The 13,005-nt window shown below is 40.2% G+C and overlaps 1 protein-coding gene across 1 annotated transcript in view; it reads right to left on the bottom strand.

Annotated features, from left to right (window-relative positions):
- Window positions 1–275: 275 nt before the first annotated feature.
- The window catches only part of LOC121955322 (disks large-associated protein 2-like), a 113,660-nt gene continuing 100,930 nt past the window's right edge, over window positions 276–13,005 (bottom strand). The window contains exons 8-13 of the mRNA XM_042503216.1: window positions 10,714–11,072; window positions 7,729–7,814; window positions 6,221–6,627; window positions 5,824–5,915; window positions 4,121–4,273; window positions 276–683 (exon numbers count right to left, since the gene is read on the bottom strand). Coding sequence (XP_042359150.1) covers window positions 468–683; window positions 4,121–4,273; window positions 5,824–5,915; window positions 6,221–6,627; window positions 7,729–7,814; window positions 10,714–11,072 — 1,313 coding nt within the window. The 3' untranslated portion in view covers window positions 276–467. The remainder of the gene's footprint in view (window positions 684–4,120; window positions 4,274–5,823; window positions 5,916–6,220; window positions 6,628–7,728; window positions 7,815–10,713; window positions 11,073–13,005) is intronic.

The following is a 13,005-nucleotide window of genomic DNA, read 5'->3' as shown; positions in this document are numbered from 1 at the left end:
TCAAAGTTAGTCAGACAAGCCTGCTAACTGGAAAACTTTGAAAAAATCCTATTTTGATGCAGAGAAGTAGGTCGTTTTTTTCCCTTTTCCATATTTTAAGGTGATAAAGGACACGTCAGAGGACATTAATTGGAGTATTTGGGATATATATCCCACATATATATATATATGGAATTATTAGTGGATTATTTGTTTTCAGTAGTGATGTAAAAAGCTTTGTAGGAATATTTTCTTTTTCAGAATAAGCAAAAACTGGAATATTTTGTGCATGTAAATGTAGTCACTGTCGTTTAAGCGGATAAAAATGATGCATTTATGACTGAACTCTTGCCTAGTGTAGCTTCAGTAGGGACAACCCAGAGAATGACAATGCAGCGACAGATGACGACAGCAGGCTTGATGTAACGCCACGAGCTGGTGTTGGGTGGAGGTGGTGAAAAGAGGAGCTGAGGATGAATCCGTGGACCTCAAAGCCGTGTCTGGGCTTCAGGGATGTAGATCTCGATGCTGTCTGCCCTCTCTGTGGCTGAGTTCTGTCTGAAAGACGCTGCTCGTTTGGCAGCCATGAGGCGTCTGCGAGCTTCCTGTCGCTGGCGGTCCTGAAGGTCCAGAGAGCGCTCTCGCATCACACTGCCACGCCCCTTGGACGGCCGCTTTGGCAGAGGTGGTGGCCACTTCCGCTCCTTAGGAGACAGAATGACATTAATAAACAAGGCAAATAGTTTGAACAATCAAGAAATTGAGAGGAATGGACACTCTAAAATGTGCAGTTTGATCACAGAACATAATACCACAAATGCAAATGTAACTGCAGAAATGTCCACCAGAGCTGTTGCTCATGAACTGAATATTTATATCACAACCATAAGATGTCTCCAATGTCGTTTCCCTGACTTTGGCAGTACATCCAACTGGCCTCACAACCCACCAAGTATGTTACAATAATGAAACGGTGTCAGGTCAAAACCCTGGTGAGGACGAGCATGCACATGAGCTTCCCAGAGACGGTCACTGACAGTTTGGGCTGCCTGGTTTCTTTGGATGGCAATCTCAAACGATCTTGCAGATGAAGATGCTGGATGTGGAAGTCCTGAGCTGGTGTGGCTACATGTGGTCTGCTGTTGTGAGGCTGGTTGTACGTACTGCTGAATTCAGGAAAACAACTTTGGAGGTCTTATGGTTGTGAAATGAACACTAATTTGTTTCAGTTTTGTTTTGTTTGTTTGTTTGTTTGCTTTTTGCTAATTTACAAGGAATTTTCTTGCAATTTTCTTCTTAAGTTGCTCATTGCCTCCTTCTAGGCTTTTGAACATTTCAAGATAAAGCCCAGGTTTCAAGGCGATAATGTTGTGTCTTAATGCTTAGTCTGTTTCTTTGTGTCAGTTAGGAAACAGTTATGTCAAATGTCTGGCTTTACTTCCTGATTGTGTGCTTCTCTGCCTTAATGATTGCATGTCCCGCCCTGATTAGTTTCACCTGTTCCCCATCAGCCCTGCTGTCACCTGTCCCTCATTATCTCCTTGTGTATTCAGTCTTTGTGCTCCACTTGTCTTTTGGTCAGTATATCTGCATTGGTCTCTGTGCTCCTTGTTGGACTCCCTCCATGTTCTTCGATACCGGTTTGTTCCAAGTTTTGATTTTGTGGGAGTTTTGGGGGTCTTGTGGTTTTTTGATCTTTGGTGTCAAAACTTGTGCCACAGAGAGAAAAGAGACAGATAAAAGAAAGTTTGACGAACCGCAGAGGTCGCAATATGAGAATTCATCATCAGTATTCTCCCTATTGCTGAGGTGCTTCTGTTATTTATTCAGCAGAAAGTCATTTATATGACCCTGAAGCCAGTTGCTCAAACAAAACACATCTAGAAACACTACAGAGCCAGGACATTACCCTTTGCAGAAAGTGTCTGCAACATTACCTGTGAAGGCTATAAAATTTCACCCATATGACCCACAAATTTAAACCTATACCAAAAATTGAATGCATGGCTTGCTTCTTTAGTTGCTTTGAACACTGCTGGTGTTAGAGTAAACCTGCCTTGAAGGAGAGGAGCCCAGTGCAGAGCATCTGTGTCACTGTTTGGGCTCAGCTTCGTGGAGCTTGCAATGTGCCTATTAACTGCTGGAGGTAAATAACTCCCTTACAACTACAACTGTAGCATGAAGATAATTATCCAAGTGCCCTGAAGGAGGTTGTCTATCTCAAAAACCATATTATCATCAACATGTGTGGCTTACAAATGCAGCTCCCTCATCTATAAGCTCCCTCATCTATAGGCACCACTCTTACATAAGTGCTTTGATTTTTTACATTTCTTATGTTTTGCTTTTCATTTTTGGCATACTATGAAAAATGCTATAAAAATTGTAAAGTATCAAGAATTTTTAAGAGGTGTATCAGATGTAGCTGGACTTTCATAGAATGGTACAGAAATGAGAAATGAGTCCTAAAACCTAGAAATAAGATTTGAAAATTTTTTATTTAAAAGGGACACAGCATATTAATGATCACCAGTATAAAATACAAATGTAAGTATGCTGGAGTTAGCAGGGTTGCTAGTTGGCATTTTTGCACTCCTGGTTCCCTCATCTCTAAGTCAGTGGGGTTTTTGAATGGGTTTTATGTTAGATGCCTGAAATAAGGTCTTTGTACCCATTTATATCTATAAAAAGGCAGATGCCAACAAAGACTACAGAGGTTGTCTGAGGCATTTAATGCCATCATGCCAAAAACAATCAATAGTCCCCTTTTACCAGCCTCAGTTTGTGCATACTCATGCCACCTTTTTTGGACGTAGACTTTCAAGATTACGGTACGATAACCCTCTTAGAAAATTACACAGTATCGCTGTAGTATTATCAGTACAGAGCTTATTTTTTTGCAATGATCCAAAAGTCAGTGGAAAAATTCCATTGCCTTTTTGTTGAGGGAACCAAAGTGATGCCAAGGTTGTGTAATGTTCAGGTTGGCCTACAGCAGCAGCACTTTGTACACAATTGTGTTTTTTTTAAACACGTGTCAGTTCAGTCTTCAGCCTACTTACAGTCATGAGTCACCTTATTTGTCTTCTTGTTTTTGGGTTGCTAAGTATGCTAATAATGATAATAAACTTAATAAAGAGCTTTTCAGAACAAAGTTACAAAATGCTTTGCGTAGTTGAACCCAGATGGAAAACAATACAGGATTTAGCTAACCAACATCAGGCAATTTTAGGAAATACAAAGTAACTATATAGTCAATTCAGGTTCAGCAACATCACTTATTTGTGCTCAAAAACATGGGGAAAAAGTGAGCAACTTGGAAAGAAATGTTCCACAAATTGGAAGAAATTAGTAGATAAAAAAGCTCAGGAAAAATGTATAGGGCAAAATGTCAATGGAAAAAAAATATTTATAATTATTTTAGTTACATATTTAAATTATGTTAGAGTTTTTTAACTTTTAAGCAATTTTTGCCGAGTCTTATTTGCCTCATTTGTTTTTCACTTTTTTTCCTTTTTCTTTTTCATTTTTAATTATTTTACAGGTAATTATCTTGTACTTTTTGATAATTTGGTGGTAATTTCTTCTTTTGTTGCTCATGGCTTTCTTTCCATGTTTTTGAAAAAAATCAAGCCAATTTGCACAGGTTTCAAAGGGTTAAAGCAGTGTTGCATACACTATATATTGCGCATATTGGAGGGAAAACAAGACTTTACCAGTTTTCTGAGTAAAAGCAGAGGCCAACAAATAGCCCGTGTATGAATTTGCACTAAGTACAATTGGTCTGACTTCACTTTACCTTATATCACCGCAGCCCAAAAGCAACTTATGAGTTACGAAAGTAATAGATCTGCCAGATAAAACGAGTCCCAAATTGTTCTAGAGACACAACTGGTGTTTTTTATAGGAAAACATTTGAGACGATGCTGCTAGCTGTCTAAGCTGAACTGATGTTGCCTCCTAACATTGCCCCTGCAGTGTTATGATAAGAATGATTAACCTCCTGCTGGTCACAAGCCTAAAAAGGAATCAAAATGTTGTTACTGTAGTTTTCTGAAGAGCTGAATGACTTCATCTGGAGCCCATTAAGACTAATTATTATGAGGATGTGGATCTGAGAGGAAACAGCCACCAGTTTTACCTTCTTCTCTGGGCTCTCCACCAGCTGCCAGTGGTTGCTCTTGATCTGCTGCAGCTCATCAAACTTGGCAGTGACGTCATCGATGGAAAGCTGCAAGAGGTCCCAGAATCCAGCCAGGTCCTGAGATGTGGGTCTGGGCATGGCACTGGGGTCCTGAAAAGACGTTGGAGGACAAAACGCAGTGAGTGGTTTTGCAGTCAAGTTAAATTATTTCCAGTCTTTCTTGTGTGAAGGATTATTTAATACCAACTACAAAAGTGTGTGACTAAAAAATCATATTGTCTTTAGATGCGAGAGGTGTCAGACTTCAGTCTTTAAAGTCTATGTGTGTGGCAGGCATTACTTTAAAAAAATACACCTCACCATTCCCACCACTGTGTGGCAGTACAGCACTGACATTGGTTCATAACCTCAATTGACTCCCCCAACATTGCATCATTACTTGGGAGTATATTGTGCGTACTGTAGCAACAACAAAGATTACCAATTATTAAAAGTAATTTTTATAGTCATATGCATTAAGGACTGAATGCATGTGGAAGTGAAATGCTACTCATTTGCCCTCTGTAGAGTTTTCCTTCTGTACCAACGCTAAGTGACCACAAATCACTGCCAGCACAGGTGTTTTTGTAGAATTACATTTTTTCTGCAAAATTATCCCTAATTTGTAAAATTTGAATGACACAAATACAGTGTTCAATTTTGCTGCATTTCTGTGGTGCATTGCTGTTAATGATACCTACTGCACCCAGTTGGCTGATGTGTCAACTCTAACTCACTCTCATCTCATTAGCCAGCCACATGCAGACGTGTGCTCATTACCACAGACAGCAAACACAGAATGAGTGTCATCTCAGACCAAGAAAAGGTCCGTCAAGTCAAACTTCAAAGCAGCTTTTTATAGACACGTCATGCAGTTCCTCCTACGTCCAGAAGGGAAACAGAGTCATTCTCTTATTCAGACACGTCGGAAAGCTCAGGGCAATCTAAGGCTTGTCACTACCAATGTTAGACTTAATTCATCATCCCATTATCTATGGGGAGAGAGGGAGAGAGTGCGGCCTGAAACCATCCAGAAGACAGCAACAGAGTTAAGGCACACACACAAATGCACACAAAAAAAGGCAGCGAGAGAGCAGGCAGATTTCAGCCACCTCCACAAGGTTTTGCATTTCATTCAAAAAAATTAGCTCCGCTTTAGTAAGGTGTGATTAAGTGCCTGCCTGTCTCTTTGACTGCCTCTCTCTACTGTATCTGCAGAAACATTCCCACTTATGACACCATCCTCTTCTGATATTTGCTGACTCTGTGGATAGTTAGCATTAGAAAAGGTATGAGTTTCCCGTCGACGTGACATGAGGGCCAAACAGTGAGACAGTGTGACAGTCCATTATTCAAATGCCGAGATCCCATTCACACCGCTGCCTCCGTGCACTAATGGATAGCCTCAACACAGGTGCTGCTTCCTATTGGAATTCCCCTTTCGTTTACTTGGGGTCAATAGCTGCAGAGGGACTGCTTCAGTATTGATCTCTGTGGTCTATTTCTGGAGGGCGCACAAGTGCAGCGTCAGGCCAAGCACCTTCATGGAGCTCAGAGGAAAAGAGAAGCCTATCAACAAGTTTTCACCTGATATTTTGTGTTGTAACATGTTAACAGCATGTAAGTCGATACAGCATTCTTCACACACGCATGCTACTCACCAGATTCTGCTGACATAGCCAGTAAAACTGCTGAAACTTTTGAGACATTAGTAGCTGAGCACTTCCCACTGCACTCCGAATTTTTCCTAGGACTGATGGACACAGAGGGACACAGAAAGGAATACAGATAGAGAGACAGAGGAAGAGAGATTTTGGTTTCATCACTGACAGGTTGGCAAAGGCTAACATGTTGTGCAATGTCTTTCAGACATTCACAAGGATCCAATCTGTTCACAAAATGCCGATCACGATTCTCTGTTTTCATAGTCAACAAGACAGTTAATACTGTGAATGTTTACTTCGGCTATACTGTTGTATACATACTGCATAAAAAGAGATAATCATAATGGACACATGCAGAAGCAGCCCCCACTTTTGCCTCCGTCAGGTTACTCACTCTCCTCTGTCAGGTCATGCTCCTCTGCTTCTCTCTCCATCTCTTTGCACCATCCCTCCAGCCGCTTGGTTTCATTGTGAAGGAGCTGCATGAACCAACTGCCGTCCCTGCGAAGTGGGGATACTCGGCCTGATTCTGCACTCTCCAGACTGGGTTCAACCAGCCAGGGTTCAGGCTGTGGGCTGGGGGGGCCGCTAGAGGGCCGGTAGTCCTCCCTGTAACTGAACAGGCCTTGTGTGCGCACCGTACGGATGGCTCCGTACTGCGTGGGCGTGCTGGGCTCAGAGTGGCGACCGAAGCCACCACCAAACTGCAGTCCCTTGTCCTCCATAGAGGGGAAGCCCTCCAACTCCATGTCTGCTTGTACTGCGGTGGTCACACTGTTGGAGCGCTTGAACCTCCCATGCCTAAACATGCATAAATTACAGGGACAATGCTTACAGGAACAGTTCACCCCAAAATTCAAAAACATATTTTGCCTGTTACCTGTGGTGCTATCATTCTGGATCATTTTGGTGTGAGTGGCAGAGTGTGGAGATATTAAATGTAGAAATGCCTTCTCCCCAATAGCATGGAAAAAGATGGCATTCAGTTTGTAGTGCTCATAGCCCCCCAATAATGTTTTTTCAAGAAATCATGACCCATATACCCAAGATAATCCACAGACCTTGTTGTGAGCAGTTTGATGTGGGAACTTTTTTTCTGTCTACCGAACTACACCCACAAACCGTATCGCCACACAGAAGGAAGCATGGATGTAGCTCACATAGCACCAGTGAGCTAGCTAACATTATAGCTCAGTCGAGGAGGACGCCATTAATGTTTACATCTCACAAGCATCTGGTTCATGAGCAGATGTGTATTTGCAGAAGGAAGCATGCAACTTGATATGGATGGCGGGTGTAGGCCGGTAGAGAGAGACAGGTTTCTACATGAAACTGCTCACAACAAGGTCTATGGATTATCTTGATTAACTGGGTCATGATTTCTGGATTTGAGGTGTTTTTTTGGCACTTTGAGCACCATAAGCCGAGTGCCATCTAGTTCCATTATATTGTAGGGAGGGCAGACATCTCTACAGCCAATATCTCAAACACTCAGCAACTCACTCTAAGACAATCAAGATTGATAATTAGCACAACAGGTAAGAGGAAAAATATGTATTTTTGATTGTGGGGTTAACTGTCTCTGAAGAAAAACTTTACCAAATCACTTTAACACAATTAGCACAACAGATAGTAGTTATGAAGTTTTCAAGTCTGGGTCCAGGTAAGATATTGTAAAATTACATTGCAATATTTCCAGAACAATTACTGTCCTGAAGGCGGTGTGGCTCATTAACAGTGAGGGAGGAACAACCATAAGCCTTAAACCATTGTGGTAAATAGCATTATTTTCTTAGAATAGGTTCAAGGTCTGCATCTCTGCAGTTGATATCTCCAACACTTGGCAACTCACGCTAAAATTTTGATCTTGCAGACTGTGTTTCTTCTGTCTAGACCACATACCGTTTGTGATCCTCCACCTGGATCCCTATAGAATGGAACTGAGGAAGGCCTTTACTTTCAGTCTCAGAGTCTGTCACAGTTTCCACCTGGTAAATACAGACAACAGAACACCATCAAATCATAGTCATTCACAAGTGAACTGAACAGACACACCAAAGTGCAGACGCACACGTCCACCATTCAAAATAACAACTTGACATTTAGATATGTATTATATGTTGACTATATTTCCTACTTTTCCTACTTATTTTCCTACTTACAGAGTATTTTTTGCAAGCAGTATAACTGGTGGGCATGCTGGTTCTGATGGGGGCTTTTAACAATTCAAAAGAGTGTGCTGTTCAAACACCTGTTTGAAAAAAGTTACAAAACAGCTTATTTACACATACAGGCCTGTAATGATGCCTCCCCAACCTACAGGTGTCTTTAAAGCGGCAAACAAGAACCATAAGAGAGACTGGCAGTCAGGACTGAATTGCCGCTCGCCATTCGTCCTTCAAGGTGGAGAGGTGAACTAAAAGTAAGAGCACTTGTGAGTATGAACACAAACAAGACCAGTCTGTAATGATGACACAAAATGATACTTCACCCACAAAATGAACATTTGTACATCAGTTACTCACTGGGTTTTGCATTGATCTCCGAGAGAAAACTTTTAATTTTCTTGCATGCCTTCAAGGCGAACGAAGAATCCAAAAAGAGAATAATAATCTTGATGAACTGGAGTCACAGGGCACCATGGTAAACAACAGCAAAAATATTTCAAAAAATCTCCTTACAAACTCTCACACAACTCGTGCAGTGTAATTCAAGTCTCATTTAACCAGTCGTGTGTTCAGTACTTCACAAACATGTATTTTTGCTAAAACCATACTAAAACTAACAGTGTAAGTGCATTACTTATCCCTGCATGAGACTGTCAATGTGGAAGACTTTTATGCATGTGTCTGGGAAGTGCTAAGGATCATACTGGATAAATGAGACTTGAATTATACCACTGGACTTGTTTAAAATTTTGTAAAGTGATTTTTGATGTAGTTTTCAAGTTGAGAAATGCGGCCCCCTTTACTTAAATTAATTAAGAATATTCTGCGTTTTTGGATTCTTCGTTTACTGTTGAATCATGTGAGAAAAACAAAGTTTTTTTCACAAATTCAACTTAACATGAGGTGAGAAACTATATGCAAATGATAATTTTCGAGTAAAGTATTCCTTTAATGAAACTGAAAATACAATAATCAAATAACTGTAACTCTGGGTGATGGCTGTTACAGTAGACAACCATAAATTCTTTTGGACACCATGCTCATTGTTGCCCAAACATTGACTGCACAGACAGCCATCTCCAAACTATTGAGGACACTTGCACTCAGGAGACGGAGCTACCTAAGTTATTCGGAAAGTGAGCACACAAGGTATAATCCTTTTTTTACAGTGGAGTTACTAGCTCAGGTGTGGGCTCTAACATCATCAAGCCAATGCTGTCAGCTAGCTCAAGAAGAACTTCACAGGTTAAGCACCCAGGTCACAAACTAGAACAAAGACATTAAAGAGAGATCCACATTTTGCTCTTCATTTCTGCAGCGTCTGAATAAGCCATGTCCCTGTAATACAGCCTGACACTTGTAAAGGTCAACAAGCCTCCAAAGCCTTGTAGGGTACTTTATGCAGATTGGTACATTTGGGAACTTGTAATACCAAAAAACTGACAAGATTAACCAATTTGCTCATGCGTAGTTGTATCGCCAGTTCAACACTTTGAAGTTTGCCTTCGGGATGTGGACGTAAGTAAATCTTCAATAAAGAAACCTAATCCTCTTGTCATGTAATAATCCAATGGTGCAATGACTGCCATTCAGTTGAAACAACCACTGACAGTACATTGAAAATCTGCCTGTTGTGTTCTTTGGTAATAAAAAGAAAGCATTTTGGTTGTTTAAAGTAGTGGTTCCAAACTGGTCGAGCCATGGGGTCCAGATTTCTCCATAGTCCTTGGTTCAAGCTCCACACATGAGATAAATTATGACATATTCAATTTTATGTCACAAAATGTAAACACATGAGCTTAGAACACAATATAATAAATCATATGGCAAGAATGAAGTTCAATTGCTTAAAACTTAGTAAATAAATAGCACTGCAAACACAAATTTGCATATTATTTAGTAAGACCAGTGACATAATAACGTTGCAAAGGCACAGCGAGAAAACAAGAAAAGTAAAAAACAAAAACAAACAAGGAAATTACCTAAAAGAAAATGTTAAAAAAATATATATATATATATATAAATATATGCATCTCTGTCACAGTTTTAAATTCAAATTATTATAAATATAAATGTAGATATTTTCACACTTTTCCCCATTATTTTGATACATTTCTAATGGGTTAATAGGTTATTTTTTTGTCATTGCCTTTTTTCCATGTTTTCGAAAGAAAACAAAGCAATTTGCTCAATTTGCTGTGTCAAAGGTTTGACAGACTTGTGAAAAGTGTCCAAATGCAGCACATGAAAATTTTTTGCAATCCAGTTTTTAAAGGCTAATAGGTCAAACAATACAGAGAACAAACCAATAAAATAGTGGCTGTACTAGAAAAAAAAACAGGTTGACGTGACAAATGAGGCCCTTAACAAAGTCTGTAGGTCTGTACTTCAAAATAAAGTATGTTTTTACAAACTTGACACATTCACAAGGCACTTGTGATCCACTCAGAGTGGACCTGTGACCCACTTTTCAAACACAGTCCACCAGTTTGGAACCACTGGTTTAAATGAGATTTTCCTGAGAAATCCAGGAGATGGTTTGACTGTGACTGAATTTTGCAGGACAGCTCTCATACAAAATAACACTATATGCAATACAATATCAAAATAAAGAAATTATCCCTTCAGCCGGGAAGGCAGATGAGATTGGTGTCATTAGCATGTTGGCTGTGTGGTGGTGACAGCAAAGAGAGCTGCAGATTGAGTGCCATTTTGTTACCTGTATCCCGATAGAGGAACGTGGGGTTTTGAGGTACTCCTCAGCCTTGGACACCAGCACTGCTTTGTCACATGTCTGGACGGAGGTGTGGCTGCCCAAAGATGCATGCCTTTTGCCTGCTGCTGACTCCATGGCCATGGTGACCGCCTTGGTGCTGTCCAGGCTGTCCATCGAGCTGTACATGGGACGGCCAAGGCTATCCGTGGTCCACAGACCGCCCCGCGGATGCCTGCCCTCCTGGTAGGCATCTTGGGTGGACTCTGTGCTGCTCTGGGCTGTCACAGAGATAAGAGGCTTGGTGGTGGTGCGCGGGGGCACAGGAGGTGGAGTCTTCTTGTAACTGGGAGGATATGATACCGCTGGATAGCACAAGCAGGATGAAAGGACGAGGACAAGGCAAGACAAGGGTAGAGGATCAAATAAAACATGAGAATGAAAAATGTGGCCAAAAGCTGACAAGGGCCAAGAGCTGCAGTTCACCTGTATCACACAGTGTGTGATAGAAGAGCGTCATAGCATGATGGGAGATTGGGCACGGCACTCTTAAAGCAAGGGGAATGTCAGTAAGGTGAAAAGCAACAGCAGCTTTGTAATATGTCTGTGTTTATTGGGGAGGCGCAATGAAGGATTATGGGAAAGATTTGCTCTTTTAAGTGCAAATGAGATTCTGATGGTGATCCATCCAGATGGACCTCACAGCAGAGTTGGAAATGTACCAACTTCACTTGCTAGATATCTTCTTTTTTTTTTTTTGGTCAACGCTATGATAAAACACTGATTTAACATGTAATTGCTCAGCATACAACTTCAAAAATATATTTCATGGATTTTTCGAATTTTTTGTACATGGTTTCTATTATGTGGAAAAACAGTTAACATTCTAGCATATTCGTGGGCAAATAAGTCATAGAAACATACAGTGAAATTTAACCCAAGAGTTGGAATTGGGTGATTTTAGTAGTGTAAGGATTAACCAAACTGGCTATGAACTGGATAAATCGTGGTTTGTTTTTTTTTTTTAAACTATGAATTAATGAAATGTGTCCAAACCTTCTAAATTATGTGAGGAACTATAAGCAGAGCTTGTACAGTAGATAGTTGGGTCTTAATGAGTGCGGACACAAAGGATCGATTTGCAGATGTTTCTTTGACTCAAGGCCGTAGCTACTTAGTTGGCATTTTAGGGGAGAAAATCTGCTGGGGGCCACCTCAGAAAAGATTTGTGTTAAAACAAAGTTTCTTTACATCTTGAGCATAAAGGCTAATATCTACATGAATCACAAAGAAACTGTCTTTACAGGTATAAGCTTTGCCAAGACTGTACTATAAAGTCCCAATGAGCATTCAGTTATTCACCCTTGTAGCGCTGCTGATCAGTTCATCCTGTTATGCACTTGTTAAGTATTCTATTCATTTTGTCATTTTTTATTTATATGAATTCCATTGTTCATCACACTAAATGCATTACTTATACAGCAGACTGTTGTGCTTTAAACACATGCTGTATCCTAACATAAACAGGTGCAGGCAGAGCCCCACACACACAAACACACACACCAAGAAACCACTTGGATTACAGGAAATTAAGTGCAATAAGAAATAAGAAACCACAGGGAACTCTGTTAAGCTAAATCCAGTCACAGACTTGACTTCCTTCCAACTTGAAGGGGCTGCAGTTCTGCAAGACACAGTGGGTGGATACCAAAATGAAAAGAGCACGGTGACTCAGACAGCACGCAACGCCGCACGGTCTATTTTTACACATTCTACCCGTTTGGCTTGTTTTCACAACTGAAAATGTTACAGATTACTTGATACCAGGAGCAAACTGAGTGATATAAATGTCTGTATCTGCCAATATCTGTGTTTCATGTGATTACCTTACATTAATTTCCAAATACAGCACATTAAAGTCAGTTCACTAATTACTTTTTTTTTTTTAAATCATGATTAGCATGTGTAGGACAACCATCAAGATATTAAGATTACACTATAGCTCCATGTCCATGGCTAATACACGCTCACGTTTCAATCATTTTAACAAAAAGCAAATCAGCAATATCTTTTTAAATCAGAAAATCTGATCATAAAACTGTAGCATATTAAGTGATATGAAAATTAAGCAAAATTTTCACTTCCTCATAATCTTTTTTAAGACATTTAAAACATATCTCTGACTTTTTTTTCTTCTAGACTACTTGAAGACCTCAATCCTGGTCCTAATTTTAATTTTTTGCAGTACAGTATATTCATTCCTACACTTTCTATAAAGTATAGCAGCGTTGCTCCTGC

This window comes from Plectropomus leopardus, chromosome 16 (assembly GCF_008729295.1).
Source record: "Plectropomus leopardus isolate mb chromosome 16, YSFRI_Pleo_2.0, whole genome shotgun sequence".
In the NCBI taxonomy this organism is placed as follows: domain Eukaryota; kingdom Metazoa; phylum Chordata; class Actinopteri; order Perciformes; family Serranidae; genus Plectropomus; species Plectropomus leopardus.
This window is presented reverse-complemented; position numbering and strand designations above follow the sequence as displayed.